This window comes from Crocuta crocuta, unplaced genomic scaffold (genome assembly GCF_008692635.1).
Source record: "Crocuta crocuta isolate KB4526 unplaced genomic scaffold, BGI_CrCroc_1.0 scaffold271, whole genome shotgun sequence".
Taxonomy (NCBI): Eukaryota; Metazoa; Chordata; class Mammalia; order Carnivora; family Hyaenidae; genus Crocuta; species Crocuta crocuta.
The window spans coordinates 2,539,656-2,556,689 of NW_027527824.1; the positions used below are offsets into that span (position 1 = coordinate 2,539,656).

Sequence of the window (17,034 nt, forward strand, 5' to 3'; positions counted from 1 at the left end):
AAAGATCTTTAAATATGGGACAATAGCAAAAAATAAAAATGCTTTCATGACCAAAAATCTGTACATAGACGGGGTTTACGTCAAGGCCATTTCTTACATCAATGGTCTCTGAAGCCAACGGCTGATGCCGCCAAACTGTAGCCCAGTAAATGGCACAAGGGGGCTCTGAAGGCTGTCTGCCCCACCACAGCTTCACAGACTAGGTAGGGAAATGAGGCAAAGCAAACAAGAAAGAACACTATGGAAGGTAGATCTCAACTTGGAAAACCACAGGCACGCAGAGGAGCTCGGCGGGGCCGGCTTTGCAGGCATGCCTCGCAGAATGGACAGAGGGTGCGGGAAGGGGAGGGCGCGCAGTGGTGGCTTCGAGGGGGCATGTTTCTAAGGTATCCGACTCTGTCTTCCCCTGTGGGAACCTCTGCGTTAGTGCTTCGCACCAGGAAATCCAATAAAGCTGAAAATTACAGGGCATACATATTCTGTTAACACCAACTCTTTATTTGCACTGTAGCTGTGAACCATTTAGTTATACGGTTTAAAAAAAAGGGGAGGAGGCAGAAAGGCACCGGGCTGGGGCAGAACAATTACGTGTAAAGATTGACATTGTTCTTCATGGGGGAAGGAACCAATTTAGTGGTGGTATTTTGGTTGTACTGGATCAAATCATTTGTTTTCCTTCATCTCATCTCTCTGCTCTCTGCCTCACCAGCTCCATACAAAGTAGAGCCCCGCCCACTGCTCTTTTGAAATTCCAAGTTACCTTGATGTCACCATCCATGGTTAGGGTGAAGCTGAGAGAATTCTCACTGTAGCTGTCAATGCTGATCTCCGGTGGTGGGATCACTGAAAACAGAGAGGAATTCAAAAAGAGAAAGCACATGATGAAAAGTGAGGAAGGCACAGGATTCCACAGTTTTCAACTCGACAGAGCAATCTTTGTAGTTGGGGAAGCAAGGGCATTTCTTGGGCTGCTTCCACTCTCTCTTTTACTGCTATTGTCCTGAAGCGGAGGTTGGGTCCACAGTTGCCTGGCAAACACATAACTCTCTTGGCTAAGGCGGCCCTCCTGGCAGTTAGGTCCAGCAGAGAAGTTCCAGTATGTAAATGCCCCCAAACAGCCTAGCCGCAGCCTCGTTCTGAAACGTGCTGGGATCACAGAAAGCACCACCTCTACTGGCAGTAAGGGAGTCCTAGTGGCCTCAAGTCCTCTTCAAAAGTTGAGGGCAGGCCAGATTGTAAGGCATAAATCGTGAATGCATGTGCGGCAAAACAGAAACCATGTGGCCTCTGGAGTCTGGAAAACCTGAGTTCAAATTCCCATTTTGGACACTTAACAACTGTAACTGGAAGCAACTTACTTCTCTTCATACTAATGTTAACTCAACCAATGTGCCTTTTCTTTCCATTTCCAATAAAGTCCCACCTAGGACAGATGAAGGCACTGGCAAGTCACTGGCATTTTCAAAAAGAACAGAGCCCAAGCTGAGCACCAGGGGCAGGAAGGTGAGGGTGTGAAAAGACAGTGGCAGAGAGAAAAGACCCCTCTCAGTGCAAGTGATGAACTTGCACTTATCATTCAGAAGGTATCATTCAGAAGGTCCGTCCACAAGATGGCGGACCGTGCTCTGTCAGCCATAATCCAAAGGGCTTAATGGGATCACTGTGACCAGAAGACAGTATTTTAATGACAACTCATATACTTGACTTTTTAGGATGCGTGCCTCTTATACATGCAAGGCAAGAGACACTTGAAAGAGAGGATAAGATATGGTAGTAAAAGATAAAAGAGATGTACCACATTCTGGAGGAGTCCCTCTAGAAGACCAATCATATAATGAGAGTGGGCATGCGGAAGAAAAAAGGATGTTAAGGGCAAGAAGAAGAAAGGATATTAGGGGTTTCAGGCCACCGACTCGGAGCAAAATAGTGTTAGGTGCTGCTGTAAAGTCAACCTGAATTATAATTGCGGTGACTGATAGGTCACAATCCTTTCCGAAGCCCAGTTGCCTTAGCTACCAAATGAGCATAGGAATACTTAAAGGATTGGTAAATTTTAAGGGAGATGAATTCATGTAAAACAAACATGGTGGTTAGTATCTAAGAAGTATACAACGTATTCAATCTCATGCACTCAATGAAACACACTTGTTACTAATCTACCACACCCAGGGATGAAGGTGGTGCTTCTGGCTGACTCCACTGCCGTGTCTGTCCTGTGGGTTACATCACAACGACACAGGATCACAGACAGAACACAACACGTGCTTTGTGACTCGGTGCACCGTGGACTCCTGCATGTGCCTGAACCAAGCAAAACCTGTATGAACTAAGGCTATCAAAATCATACAGAAGAAGTTTAAGACACGTTCTGAGGCAGGTGTGATTTGCATTTAGGGAATTCAAGGTACATGTTTTATTGCTGACCTTCCAGGCTCCCTTCTTTTCAGTAGGTACAGCCAGCATGCTCTGATCGGTTTTGCAGAGGGAAATGACAACACAATAAAAACCCCAGGGGCTGTGAACTCACTCCACTTTTTCTAATTACCCACAAGCACCCTGTTACAAAGCAGCTGGCTTCACTTAAGTGTGGCTTCCTCTTGTCCTGATCTCAACGAGCCCGAATTTTAAAGGTAACCAGATAGTGACTCTCCAAAACCCACAGCCTATTTCTCACAGGCTTGAGTTAAAGTAAACCCCCCCAATCGCATTCCGTGTGATACTTCTGTCCAGAAACGAAAGCTGCGAGTGCCGAGGCTAAGATCAGGAACCCACTGAGAAGCACAAGTGGTGGTCCGCCTCCCCAGGTAAGCCAGGAGCCTCTGTTTAATTGCTTTAATTCATTCCTTCATCGACTCTTTCATGGGCTCGCCCTCAGCGCCAGGGACATGAGAGGGTGGAGGAAACCAGGCCGGGGCGCTGTGCTCGTGGGAACACGTGCGAGCCGGGACAGCGTGGCGGGGGCACGCATCTCGGCCCGGGGGGTGGGGCAGGGCAGCCCAGTGGAGAAAGGCACAGCCTTTGGAGTTGGATCCCAGCCCTCTGCCCCTTATGGACCACGTGGGAAGTGACTTCACTTTCTGGATCTTGATCTGTTCCTATGGGGGCTGTGAGGGTGCTGAGGGTTCTGTGACATGGGCTGATGGGCGAAGCAGCGAGCGCTCGGAGGGGCCAGCCCTCGGCGGGCAGTCAGCTACCTCTAGGCTCCACTCTGGTGTTAGGAACCACCACCTCCATGCCATTTGCAGCACCGCTGCGGAAGTCGCAAGGGTCAGCCGGGTGCCCTTATAGACACCATCAACGGACACGGACAAAATCACCTATACCTTTCGCAAGAAGGAAGGAGTCCTTTGATTTTGGATACAGTGCATGAGGATAAGAGCTGGGCACGAGGGATTCAGAAATCCCTTTGTATGTTTGCATCCTTACAAACCCTCAGGTTAGGAGGAGGAGGAGGAAGACATTCTGCATCACCCGAAGAAACTTTGTATCTAAGGCAGTATGGAAACACCTGGATGTGGGTGCACGTGGGGGAGAAGGAGCATGTGTGAAGATTTCTCATCTCAGTGTCTCCACTGCCCAGTCATACGGAAAGTTATTTCCAAAGGGTTTCTCTCTTCTCTAAATCTGCGAACACTGGACCCATTTACCTTTTCCTTTGATGGTGGTAATGGATTTAGAATCGCTCCAGTTTCCGACTCCACGGCTAGTCACCGCAGCCACCTTTTCAAATCAGAGTGTGAATTAGTAGAAAAGAAAGGCAATGTGCCATACAGCAAGGGTCCCGAGTGAGCTACGGGGCTGCGACTGTGGCCTTGAGGGTGGCAAATGGGACACTCAGAGGCCCCAGCAACTGATACAAGGGCTAATGAGAGGAACCTGGGCACAGGGGGCTGTGACTGTGAGGACATGATGGCATTTGTGTGGACTGATGGATGTCAAGGTTCTTCTAGAAGGCAGGGGGTGCGTGTGCACATGGAGGCGTGGGCCCATACAGACACACATAAGGAAAACAATAATGGGAAAATGATCAGGGTCATGCAGTCTGAGTGTGCACTTAAGGGTCCCAAAAAACATGTTCTGCACAGAATCTCTCTCTTTTCTGCCAAAGGTATTAGTAATATATTGCTTAAGATCCCTGCAGTATTGGCTTATAAATGCCAAGACCGTGGCTCTGCACTGTGCACCTGAGAATCAGCAGAAAGGTGGTAAGTGCAGAAGTGTGGGAGCTGGAACGCTAGCAGAAAATCTGGGTGAGAAGCAGGTAAAGCTGCATTTACCATAAACTCTCGGTTATCTGAGGGAAGTTCTGATTTCAAGTTCTCTGTGGCACCGGTTTAAGAGGCTGAAAAAAATGACAGCCTTGCAGCGTAAGGGGCTGGGTATTTAGCAGACTACTAAGCAGTCCATAAGGGTGAGCGCTCAGCTCTCACACTCTAAGGCTGCCCGGATGGACACAATGGGTGCTGACACTCACTCTGACGGTATATGGAGCGTTGACCATTAAGTTCTTTATTTCGGTGAAGTTACTGGTAGCCCTCTGGGACGCCCACATCTTGGAAGCACTCCTGCTGTATTCCACCTGAAGCGAGAAGAAAAAATCATTAGTAAGGAACCCGATGGTCAGGGACATCCTGATACCTGACAAGGAGGCAGAANGAAAGGTGGTAAGTGCAGAAGTGTGGGAGCTGGAACGCTAGCAGAAAATCTGGGTGGGAAGCAGGTAAAGCTGCATTTACCATAAACTCTCGGTTATCTGAGGGAAGTTCTGATTTCAAGTTCTCTGTGGCACCAGTTTAAGAGGCTGAAAAAAAATGACAGCCTCGCAGCGTAAGGGGCTGGGTATTTAGCAGACTACTAAGCAGTCCATAAGGGTGAGCGCTCAGCTCTCACACTCTAAGGCTGCCCGGATGGACACAATGGGTGCTGACACTCACTCTGACGGTATATGGAGCGTTGACCATTAAGTTCTTTATTTCGGTGAAGTTACTGGTAGCCCTCTGGGACGCCCACATCTTGGAAGCACTCCTGCTGTATTCCACCTGAAGCGAGAAGAAAAAATCATTAGTAAGGAACCCGATGGTCAGGGACATCCTGATACCTGACAAGGAGGCAGAAGGAGAGAGGGGGGTGGGGGGTAAAATGCTCTAACAGGCAGACCGCTATTTACCAGGCTACCCCTAACCAAGCGCTAATCACACAGAACAATCTGCGTCACACGGTCGCCGTGCAGATGCTTACAATGTACTCTCGAATCAGGCCATGTGTGTGGATGGGAGGAACCCAGTGGGCCACAATCACGCCTTCTTCCTCCCTGTGGAGTGACAGCTGCAGGTTTCGAGGGGCGTCTGGCACTAGAAGAGAGTCAACGCAGGGTTAGAGCCCATCTGCATGTTGGTAAATGGGAGGAACTTCCCTGAGATGGAAAACAAAGACTAGAAAGAATCTAGAGCCAGTGTTGGGAAGAAGCCACTGGTAAAGGTAGCTTGGCCTTCACATAGAGAAACCTTTCTGCTCTTCCGGAGTGTGAGGTGTCCTGTGCTTCATCGCGTGTGATGTAGGTGTGCAACTCACCGGGGCTGCAGGATAGAGTCACCTGCAGGCGCTAGGTGTTTAGTGCTGAGATCCTAATTGCCAAGCATAACACCTGCTGCCTTGACTCTTCTCTCACACAACCCTAGCACCACGATCCTGACCACAGAGGAGTAGGGCTTTCTAACAGCACAGAATTTCTGTACCCAAATGAACGGGATCACCTTCAAAGCAGGCTCCTGCATTACTTCAGCACAGGCATGGCCAAAACATTTCTGGGTCTTCCCTTTTGCCTTCAAGAGCCAAGTGAGAAGCCATTCATGAAAACCAGCTATAATACTTTCTGGGCAAACTTATCCATGTGGATAAGCCACAAACAATAAATATTATGGGCTCAACTGGTGCCCACCCACTCTTCCTGTGCGTGCGAGCGCATGTGCACGCGCGCACACACGTAAAAGATACTATCTACAAACCAAGGAGAGAGAGGCCTCAGAAGAAAAATCCCTGCAAGCACCTTGATCTTGGACTCCCAGCCTCCAGAATCGTGGGAAGACAGATTTCGGTCATGTAAGCTACCCAGTCCACATCAGTTTGTTACAGCAGCCCCAGAAAGCCAAAACAATGATATTCATCAACTACAGGTGGTCGGCAAGCCTTCCAAGTTCTCATTCCCCTGAAGCTCCCATATATAACATAACTGAGCAATACTAGGTGCTCAGCTAATTATCTGTGGGAAGAAAATGAATGAGTGGGGTATTTCAAAGATAGCTCCATGGTGTCAAAAATTTAGCTAAGGTCTTCCTTCGCAGTACCATCCCGCTACCTGAGCTTCCATTTTGTTGGGCCAAGCAGTCTGCAGGCATCTTAAACCGAAGCTAGCCCCTCATGCAAGCGCATGCCCCAGAAAGTAGCCTACAGAGACACATTCAAATCTGAGTTCCTGATATGACTTCCCAGCAGCCTGTGTGATCAACGATCTCCCTCGCCTCCCTGGACCTTCCCCTTGGGCGGTCCACAAAGCTTTACCCCCCTTTTTGGCTTGAATTGACCAATGCAGCCTTAGCATAGGAACCCCAATGTACTGCACCCATGAACCCTAAAAATGGTATGTGCCCAAGACCTGCCACTCTCTCTGCCTGCACCCTGCCTTCCCCCTGCCCACATGGCCCCTCAGGGTGTGCTGTGTTCTTCCTCGGGAACCAATGAATGATAAACCTCTCTGATCCATTCTCCTCTGTGGCCTTCTGTTGATGATCTGGCACCCCGGGGCTCTACTGAACACACATTCATCTAACAAAGTCATAATACACACACGCTTCCTTGCTTTCTGCAGGCTCATCTGATAGCTGCCCCACCCTAGCACTGGAATCACCCTTTTCAAGGAGCACTGGTCTTCTTTTTTTGAAGAATGGCACGGAAACCTAGGTCTTGGTGACAGGTGCGCTTGCTGCTACCGTGGAGTCCTCTCTCTGTCTAGGCCTTCTCAGCTGACAAAGCGTGGAAATACACACATGTATACCAACCCACCCAGATACACCTATCTGTTCTATTTCACGTGTGAGCATCTGCATGGACATTAAGATCAACGTGAGTTCATAGTCATGTCTCCAACCACAACCCAAGTGAAAGAGTGGGCACTGGCAAATGAAAAGTTCACAAAACCTTGGTAAAGGGGATCACTGGAAGAATTGCACGGTCACCCAGTGTCAGCTACCGTGAAAGAGGAAGATGCAGGGAATTCTCTAGGACATGTGAGTTTCTGTAAAATTTCTCTAACACTTAGCCTCAATACTTTTGACATGCCTCATGTTTTCACAATGATGATCTCACAATCCCAAGTACTGGGAAATACCTGAGACAGAAGGTAGGGACAAGAACAAGATAGGAAATGCAAAAGGAGGCAATGTTGGGCACAATCTGAAATTAGCTTAAGGGAGAAAAACATTATGGGACATAATAAGGGGAATACACAGTCAACCACTCAGGTGGGACCATAAACCTTCACCACAAATCTTCCGTATGTAAGAGGAGCATGTAATTATGTTCCCACACTGGTGAGCATCCTTGAGGGACTCTGAAAACCCCACCTAAGATCTTGTGCACGCCATAAAAATAAACGGTAACACTCACATCCTTCCGGTGTCCTCAGAGTCACGAAGTCGTTGGTGTTGTGCACCTTGCTCAGACACTGGACCTGGACTTTAACCTGATACGTGGTGTCTGGCTTCAAGACTTTCAATATCATGCTTGTTTTATTGCTGTGGGTCTCCACAGTCTTCCATATGCCCTCTCCAACCACCCTGGCCAAAGAAATAAAGATGCCATCATGTCAGAGCAACGTGAGGGTGTGGATGCCTGCCCCAACGAGTGGGGAGCCATGGAGCGCACGCCACACGAGTTTACAGAACATCCAGTGGTGGTTAAGGACACTGTTTTCTTCTCCCATGGCCAAGATAGGACTCACCTATAGTAGACGTTGTAGACACAAGAGGCGGAGGGCATTTTCTTGGGCCGTATCCAGGTCAAAGTTACATTCCCAGAGAAGTCAGCAGTCCACTGAAGGTTCTGTACTTTGTATACAGTGAGTTCATCTAGAGAGATGGAGAAAAGGGGATGGAACATGGTATCCTTGGACTTCAAAGGACAAAGAGTACCTTTGATTTTTAGGCCAACCTATCATGATCTAGATGGTCAAACCACTGTCATCATCTTAAGACATTCCAGAAAAAGAGTTTAAATCTTCCTGTACAACCTCCCCCAGGGTCTCTTAAATATCCGGTCATGAAATTTTCATGATATTTTGCCTCCTTGGGCTGCACTGAGGTCAGCTGTTTCTCAACAGAAAACACTACAGGTCCAGGGAACTGTGTCATAACAGGATCCATTACTGCTACAGACTGTTTGTGTGACCCCAAAATTCATATGCTGAATCCCAATCCCCAACCTAACGGTGTTAACAAATGGGGTTTCTGGGAGGTGTTTAGGCCATAAGGATGGAGTCCTCGTGAATGAGATTAGTGTCCTCATCAAAGCGACCCCAGAGAGCTCCCTCCCCTGTCCCCCAGTGTGAGGACACAGAGAAGACCGCCATCTGTGATCCAGGAAATGAGCCCTCAACAGATACGGGATCTGTGGGTGCTTTGACCTTGGGCTTCCCGCCTCCAGGGCTGTGAGAAGTTTCTATTGTTTATAAGCCATTCGCTCTGTGGTGTCCTGTTATGACAGCCCAAAGGGACCAGGACGCTCCCTAAAAGCATTCCACACCCAAGGACTGAGTTCACCCCACCACAAAGCCTGGGGCTCTGGGGGTGTGGTGCATCCACGCGAGGCGGGATGTCCATGGAAAACCAATCCAAGACCAGCGTTTCCCTCACAGGGACAAGTTCAAGTGCCAACAGAGACAGGACAATCCTCACTTCACCGGGTGCTCCAACACTGGGCAAAAAGCAGTCTCCTCTTCAGACAGAGGAGAGGCTCCCAAGGGGGCCTGCTGGAGTGGGGGAGGGGACAGCTGAGGCAGAGCCCAGGGCCCCGGGGGTGGTGACACTCACCGCTGCAGCCCTTCTCATCGCTCTCGTCTGAGCAGTCCAGGAAGCCGTCGCAGCGCTCAGAGAGCACGATGCAGGCCTCACCGTCCTCACACTTGAACTCCATGCTCATACAGGTCAAGGTGCTGTGTGTGGCTGTAACACAGGGGAGGGCCACGTTGTGGCAATGGTTTGTTGTGTTTAGGAAAAGAGGTCTGCATTCTCCGAATGAACCAGCTTCTGATTCAAAACACGCCTCTGGGGACGCCTGGGCGGCTCAGTTGGTTATGCGTCTGACTTCAGCTCACATCACGATCGCACAGTATATGGGTTTGAGTCCTGCATCGGACTCTGTGCTGACAGCTCAGATTCTGGAGCCTGCTTTGGATTCTGTGTCTCCCTCTCTCTTTGGCCCTTACCTGCTTACTTCCTCCCTCCCTCTCTCTCAAAAATAAATGAACATTAAAATAATTAATGAAAAGAATACACCTCTGGGATGAGGAGCGGTAACCCCCAAAGGGCACTGCAATGCCTGTTTGACAGTAACAATTGGACTCTGTCTTCAGGAAAGGCAAGAGCTTTGAAGTCAACCCATCTAGCGTGTATGCAGTCATTTACAAACTCCACAGTGATTCACCAGAACTGGCCAGGGTTGGATACTTCTGTTCTAGGACAAGAACAAATAAGGCCAATTTCTTTAAAAAATATATATATTTTTTAATGTTTTTATTTATTTCTGAGGGAGAGAGACAGCAGGGGAGGGTCAGACAGAGAGAGGGAGATACAGAATCTGAAGCAGGCTCCAGGCTCTGAGTTGTCAGCACAGAGCCTGACATGGGGCTCAAACCCACGAACCACGAGATCATGACCTGAGCCGAAGTTGGACGCTTAACCGACTGAGCCACCCAGGTGCCCCTAGGCTGTTTTCTATCTGAAACACCACATCCACCTCTGAAAACCACACTTAGAGAGGGAGGTAGAAAAACCGGATAATGTTCTCACCAGAGAACCAGGACAGCAACAGGAATGGATAAGGGATCGAGGGATAATGTTGCTAGAGATGAAGAGACCCAGGGGTGGAAGGGGGGTGGAATGTTGTAACAACCATCCTCAATGGCAAGTGCTCGTGTGAAGGAAGAATTAAAGACTTTGCATGTCTCTAGTGTGGAAGTATAGACTGCAATTAAATATACTTTTAAAAGAGCTCTCTACCAGAGTAATTCGCAATGAGAGAAAGGAAATGTGAGGCTTTTAATAAACCATAATCCCCCATCTCCTGGCAAATCATTGTATTATCGAGTTCTGCTATATGCTGAGTAGACACTGGTTTGCTTTGAGGAAGCTGGAAGGGGGGCCTGGTTACAAATAAAACTGCATTAGAGCATTTAGAAAAAGTGTCTGTGGAAACTTTCATGACTGTAGCTATAATATATACAAAATAAAGAATAAAATTTAATCAAACATTCTAAAAAAAAAAAAAAATGAAAATGTTTGAGACCCAACAGTATAAGAAACTCAAGATGGAATTCACCTTTCCATCTATCCACCAACCTAACGAACCTCTTACCCATTTACTCATCCAGGAAGCCAGCAACCCATTATCCACCTACCCACCTACCAACCATCTACTCAACAGCCAGCCAGCCAGCCAGACACCCATCTGTCCATCTACCCACCCATCCACCCACCCCTCTACCCCTTCATTTATCCCTCTACCCATCCATCTATCCATCCACTCATCCATCTACGCCTCCATCTATCCATCCACCCATCTGTCCATCTATCCATCCACCCATCCACCCAACCATCTATCCATCTAGTGAATATTCATGGAGGGCCTACCTTGAATCAGGTACTATTCAAGATGCTAAGACTATGGTGATGTGTAACACAAAGGACCTACCCTCATAGAGTGTCTTTTCTATTAAGAAAAACAGCCAACAACTCTGGTATTTTAGACTATGATTAAAAACTACAAAGAAACATAAAGAGAGGAATAATAACAGGATGATGGGCAGGGCTCATTTCATGTAGAAGAGTTAGAGACAAACCCCACGAAAGGCATGGTTTCAGAAAATGCCAAGATCCCCATCACATTATTATTCTGCGTGGTAAAATATAATCAAACTATAGCTGATTGTAAAGCTGGTGGATGCCTGAGGTTTCTTTATGAAACAAGTCTCAACATTTTTAAAGTGGCAAAATGTAGGTTTTGGAAACTGAGAATATAGTTGTTACTAATCTCTGAAGATTCCTCAACTGATAATTAAATAAATGATTAATAAGTACTGAGAGCAGGATGCAGTGGCCTTCAGAGGCCAGCTTTTCTGAGAAGAATCATCGTGGTAATCTCATTTCCTTTTTTTTTTTTAAAGTTTATTTATTTTAAGAGAGAGACAGAGAGCATGCAGGGGAGGGGGAGAGACAGAGGAAAAGAGAGAGAATCCCAAGCAGCTTCTGCACCACCAGTGCAGAGCCTGATGTGGGGCTCGAACCCACAAACCATGAGATTATGACCTGAGCTGAAACCAAGTGTCAGACTAGCTTAACTGGCTGAGCCACTCAGGCGCTGCTCATTTCCTTTTTTGATAGGGTTCTCAGAATAATGGATTGAGGAAAATTGAAGATGAAGCACATTTTTATTTGCCTTAAGTAGTCACCATCCTTATGATTAACACCAATTTCGAACAGTTTTAAAAAAAACTTATTTAAAGAATACCGATTAGGGGCGCCTTGGTGGCTCAGCTGATTGAGTGTCCAACTCTTGATTTTGGCTCAGGTCATGATCTCACTGTACATGGGATCAAGCCCTGTGTTGGGCTCTATGCTGACAGCACAGAGCCTACTTGGAATTCTCTCTCTCTGCCCCTCCCACCCCTGCTCCCCAACATGCACGAGCACTCGCTTTCTCTCAAAATAAATAAACTTAAAAAAAAAAAAAGAATACCAATTAATGAATTAATTTACCCAGGAGGAAGTTCCTAATGCATTTCTCTGTTAATTATTTTCAATGTCGTCTTACTGTGTGGTTGCTTATTTGGCTAAAATGGTCCTGCTATCATCTGATGGGAGCGTGGGATTAATCTGCCTTGTTCTTTTAATGTCCCAGAGGTCCATCTGAATTTTACACTATTCCCTATTTAGCGTCTCTCTGTTGTTTCAGAATATTCCGCCCTATACGAGCTTTGAATGCGGCATGCTGAAAAGGTCACAGCCTTGTCCAAAAATAAATAAATAAATGGGGTGCCTGGGTGGCTCAGTTGGTTAAGTGTCCAACTTTGGCACAGGTCATGATCTCATGGTTCACGAGTTTGAGCCCTGTATCAGGCTTTGTACTGACAGCTCAGAGCTCAGAGCCTGCTTTGGATTTTGTGTCTCCCTCTCTCTCTGCCCCTCCCCCACTCGCACTCTGTCTCTCAAAAATAAATAAATGTTAAAAAAATTAAATAAATAGACAAATAATGAAGAAACCTCAACAAACACCTGGTACTGACAAGGTGATCTTCTCTGAAGCTAATTTTGCTAATTCTAAAAGGGAGACAATACCAACATCACAAGGTTATCATGAGAAAGGAAGCACGAATAACAGGGTCTCCTGCTCTGCAGAAATCCTCCCCAGCACCGAATCCCTCTGAGACTACTCACGACAGTTGGCCTCGTCCTGGCCATCCTGGCAATCCTGGTGGCCATCACAGCGCCTCCAGTTGGGGATACACTTCTTTGGTTGGCGGCACTCGAATTCAAACCGGTCACAGCGCCCGCGCTGAGTGGGAGTAGAGGCAGCAGTGACATTTGCTGGAAGAAGAGGGTTTTTTTTTAAAATTCATTTTTCAGTACTGAGGGACCCGGTCGGCAAGAGCAACCAACTCGATGTGGTAGGAAATTTAGGAAAGGACAGTGCTGTGGGAATGACGATGGGGGCCTGGAGACAATGGTGAGCTCTGGATAAGGAAGGCGGATGGACCCAACGTGGGCATCTAATTTTGGAAGCTGGATGTCAACAGATAGTGGTAAGTGACTCAAGAGACCAGAGGAGGCTGAATGCCACCCTGAGCTGTCACAGGAGGAAGCAAATAACCTGGAAGATCAACATCACAGAATCTTCAAAATGTTGGAAAGTCTTGTCTCTGAACTAGGAGAGAAGAGGGAGAAAGACGATAAGGGAAGAGACTGAAGATTCCCTATGTCCCCCGCTCCCACTGGCCCCATCATAAGCCTACCGTCCAGTACATCATCTCACAGAAGACCAGAGCATTGTAATGTGGAGGGTAAAAAGGGCTGGTTAGACAGGCCCAGCTAAGGGCAAGAATATTGTACTGAAGAAAAGGGGTTACACCCACAGCTTGCTGAATGCGAAGACCCTGGTCCCCTTCTTCATAAACCCTGCCAGTGACAACTTTATTCTCTAGGCAGTGATTACTGTAAAAATCTTCTCTAGGGAAACTGACTAGCCTTGGGGACAAACCCTCAAGGAACTCGGATGAAGAAACAAACAGCCCAACCATGAAACTCAAAGCTATGAGTCTACCTATGCGCAGGGAATCTCCTAGTGGCGTTTTCATCCACAGCCTTAAACACAAGCAAACAACTCAGGATTATCCAGGGGAAACCTCTGACATGAAAGACAGAAACCAGGGCAGATCCCCTTCCCCCTGAAAAAAAGAAAATTTGGAGGAAACAGATTTTGTAAGAAGAAAACTTCAAAAATAAATACCCTTAATAGGCTCAGAATGAAAGAATACAGGTATTGACATGAAAATGGACGAAATATCATGAAAAAGGAATAGTACTAAAAATTTTAAATCTTTTTTAAAAATTAGTTTTAATGTTTTATTTATTTCTGAAGAGAGAGAGAGCATGAGCAGGGGAGGGTCAGAGAGAGGGGGAGGCACAGAATCTCAAGTAGGATCCAGGCGCTGAGCTAGCTGTCAGCACAGAGCCTGACACAGGGCTCGAACCCACAAACTGTGAGATCATGACCTGAGCTGAAGTTGGACACTTAACCAACTGAGCCACTCAGGTACCCCTAGAAATTTTAAATCTTTTAAAATTAAAATCATGGTAACTGAAATGGAAAACTCAGTAGGAGAGCTGAACAAGAGAGTGAATCTTCCAGAAAATAGAAAAAAAATAGAGATAAAGAAATGTAAAAAAATAGAAAAGAGACCATGTCAGTAGATCCAATGCATAAACGACACGAGTTCCCAGAAGAGAAAACAGAAAAGAAAATACCATTAATGGAATATTTTGAGGAAAACTCTCCAAACTCAAATACATCACCTTCCAGAATTAAAGAGCCTATCAGTGTCTGTCCAACCACACTGGATGGAAAGGGACCCACATCAATGCACATCATTGTGAAATTTCAAAACACTGGAGCCAAAGACAATACCCTACAAGCCTCCAGAGAGTTAAAAAAACAAAAACAAAAACAGAGGGTGCCTGGGTGGCTCAGTGGGTTGAGCATCTGACTTCGGCTCAGATTATGATCTCGTGGGTTCAAGCCCCGGGTCAGGCTCTGTGCTGACAGCTCAGAGCCCAGAGCCTGCTTTGGATTCTTTATCTCCTTTCTCTCTCTTTCTTTCCCCCTCCCGTGCTCATGCTCTGTCTCTCAAAAATTAATAAACATTAAAAAAAATGTGACATATAAATGCTCAAAATCAAAATGGCTTTGGATTTCTCAAGAGTGGCTCAACACCAATGGAACATTGCCTCCCAAATTCTTAAGGAGAATTGCCGACAACCTAAAATTCCAAGCCCAGACCAACAATTGTCCATCACATCTGAAGACAGAAGAAAAACACTTTCAGATAAGTAAGACCTCAGTGATACCTCCCCTGTTCTCGAGAACCTTCTGGAAAACCTTTTTGCTCTACCAAAAGGTGGGGTTAAACTGGAAAAAAGGGGGAGAGGGGAGAAATCTGGGATATAGAAAATAGGAGCCCCAACATGAGAGAAGTAAAACAAGTCCTTAGGATGGAGAAACCATGTCCCATAAGGCACCTGTGGCCCAGGCATCGAGAGCAACAGGCACAAATCCAAGCAGCGAGCCTAGGAGACGTACATGTTGAAGGCCGTCCTCTGTGCCCTTGGCTGCTGTGTCACCGTACGCACCCGACAAAGCTACCAGAGGGTGTGCTCCAACAACACACGGGAGTAAACTGAGAAAAGCAAAGTGTGAGACCCAGGAAGCGGCAAATCTGAACCAGGAGGAAGGCAAAGAGATCCCAAGGAGGGCGGTGAAGGCCCAGGGGAGGGGAACGCAGTGGGCCTGGAGAACCCTGGGCCCGGAGTGGGAGATCTGGGCTATTTGAAGGGAAATATTAGAAATCACTGACACAGGGACCTTGGGGAGAGTTACCCTCAGCGGTGATGGAGAGGAAGAAAGCGGCAGCCAACGTCACTCGTAACCTGAGCTAACGAACACAATAACAAACACCAATGACTAACTTCGCGATATTGTGCTTATTCCACGGTTTTAACTGGATTTTCAAAAGGGCCTCTCCTACCCCCAGAACTACTCTGCAAAAACAGGGTGCACAAGGAAAAGCAGTAAAAAATGAGGCTAGAAAGTCAGGCCAACGCACATCATAGCACTACTGCCTGGACAATGAGGGGGGCCGCCAGAAGGTTCCAAGTTGGGGAGGACAAGATCACGCATCACCGTGCAGCCTCTCCGAAGGTAAACTGAAAACGTGAGGCACACAAGACCCAGACACCGGTTAGGAGACTCGCAATGAAGAAACCAGACCTGAGAGCCTGAGACAACCTGAGTTAAATCTGCACTGATGACGTCCCTACAAAAGGAATCACAGAAACTGAACGGAAAATCCAAAAGGGAATCTGCTCACTGGACTCAGCAGAATTTGCTAGAGTCCATTAATACCCTGCTCTGAGTTTCAATAACCAAAAGACAATTTTGAGAGAAGGAGAATCGAGACACAAACCAGATAGTTGGGTCTTAGGGGCCAAGGACAGAGATTTAAAAAAAAAATTTTTTTTTACAGTTTGTTTTGAGAAACATTTTTAGGACACTATTTGGCTGTTACTGTAACAAGCAAAGTGGGGATTCCAAGGGGTACACAGCACGATCCCAAAACACAAGGTTCCGCAGAGTCACTTGGAGAAGAAAGACAGCCACGCGTGAAATGACCAGGAAGCAGCACATGACAGGTCGTAGTGAGGGATCAAAAGGACAATGGGCAAACGTGAGACTGGAAAAGAGATCAATTATGTCAACTACAGGGCTTGGTGAAAGCCCCACAGTGCTGAGGCTGAGATGGAAAATAACAGTGTACGTGTTCCAAGCAGGAATCTCAAACTTTAGTGAACCTCCAGGTCACCTGGGGAGCTCCTGAGTTCTATACGGAAATCCTAATTCTGTATTTTTTTTAAACAAATGTCCCAAGTGATGTCCCTTACAGGTGGTCTTCGTTCCAGACTTTCTTTGATAAGAACTGAGCACACATCAAGGTGTCTTTCGGCTACAAAATCCATGCCTCCGTTTGCTGTGACGGGCGGTGGGTTTCACAGAGCGGGGAAGGAGGAGGAGAGAGGTCTCTGGTGAGGCAGAAACCCCACTTATCAGCAGGGAAGCGGGTCTGTCCAGAGGGGATGAGGGTGAGGAACCCAGCTCAGCACAAGTGCGAAGCAACAGCAGCAGGAAAGGAAGGGCCTTGAAAACAGGACTCGAGGGTTGGGATCTATCTTTGGGACAAGAGGAAGCTACTGATGACGTTAAACAGTGAAGCAATGGGATGGGTGAGTCCTAAAGGGGTAAAATGAGTGTTCACCTCGAAGTTTGCTGGGAAAAGGATTTGTGAAGCGTAGCCAACAATTATCTCTTCTCTCATCATAAACCGAGTTTGCAATAGCATCTTGTTGAGGGAAGAACACATCACCCTCACCTCTGTCCTGCCTGCAGTTAAGGGCATGTACTAGACAGGGGTCTCAGGGTTTACATTCCCCTCCATCC

The 17,034-nt window shown here is 47.1% G+C and overlaps 1 protein-coding gene across 1 annotated transcript in view; it reads right to left on the bottom strand.

Annotated features, from left to right (window-relative positions):
• SORL1 (sortilin related receptor 1) overlaps positions 1 to 17,034 on the bottom strand; it is a 174,234-nt gene that overhangs the window by 23,091 nt on the left and 134,109 nt on the right. The window contains exons 32-39 of the mRNA XM_077776655.1: positions 12,705 to 12,854; positions 9,084 to 9,215; positions 7,997 to 8,123; positions 7,663 to 7,832; positions 5,239 to 5,351; positions 4,935 to 5,039; positions 3,648 to 3,720; positions 761 to 843 (exon numbers count right to left, since the gene is read on the bottom strand). Coding sequence (XP_077632781.1) covers positions 761 to 843; positions 3,648 to 3,720; positions 4,935 to 5,039; positions 5,239 to 5,351; positions 7,663 to 7,832; positions 7,997 to 8,123; positions 9,084 to 9,215; positions 12,705 to 12,854 — 953 coding nt within the window. The remainder of the gene's footprint in view (positions 1 to 760; positions 844 to 3,647; positions 3,721 to 4,934; positions 5,040 to 5,238; positions 5,352 to 7,662; positions 7,833 to 7,996; positions 8,124 to 9,083; positions 9,216 to 12,704; positions 12,855 to 17,034) is intronic.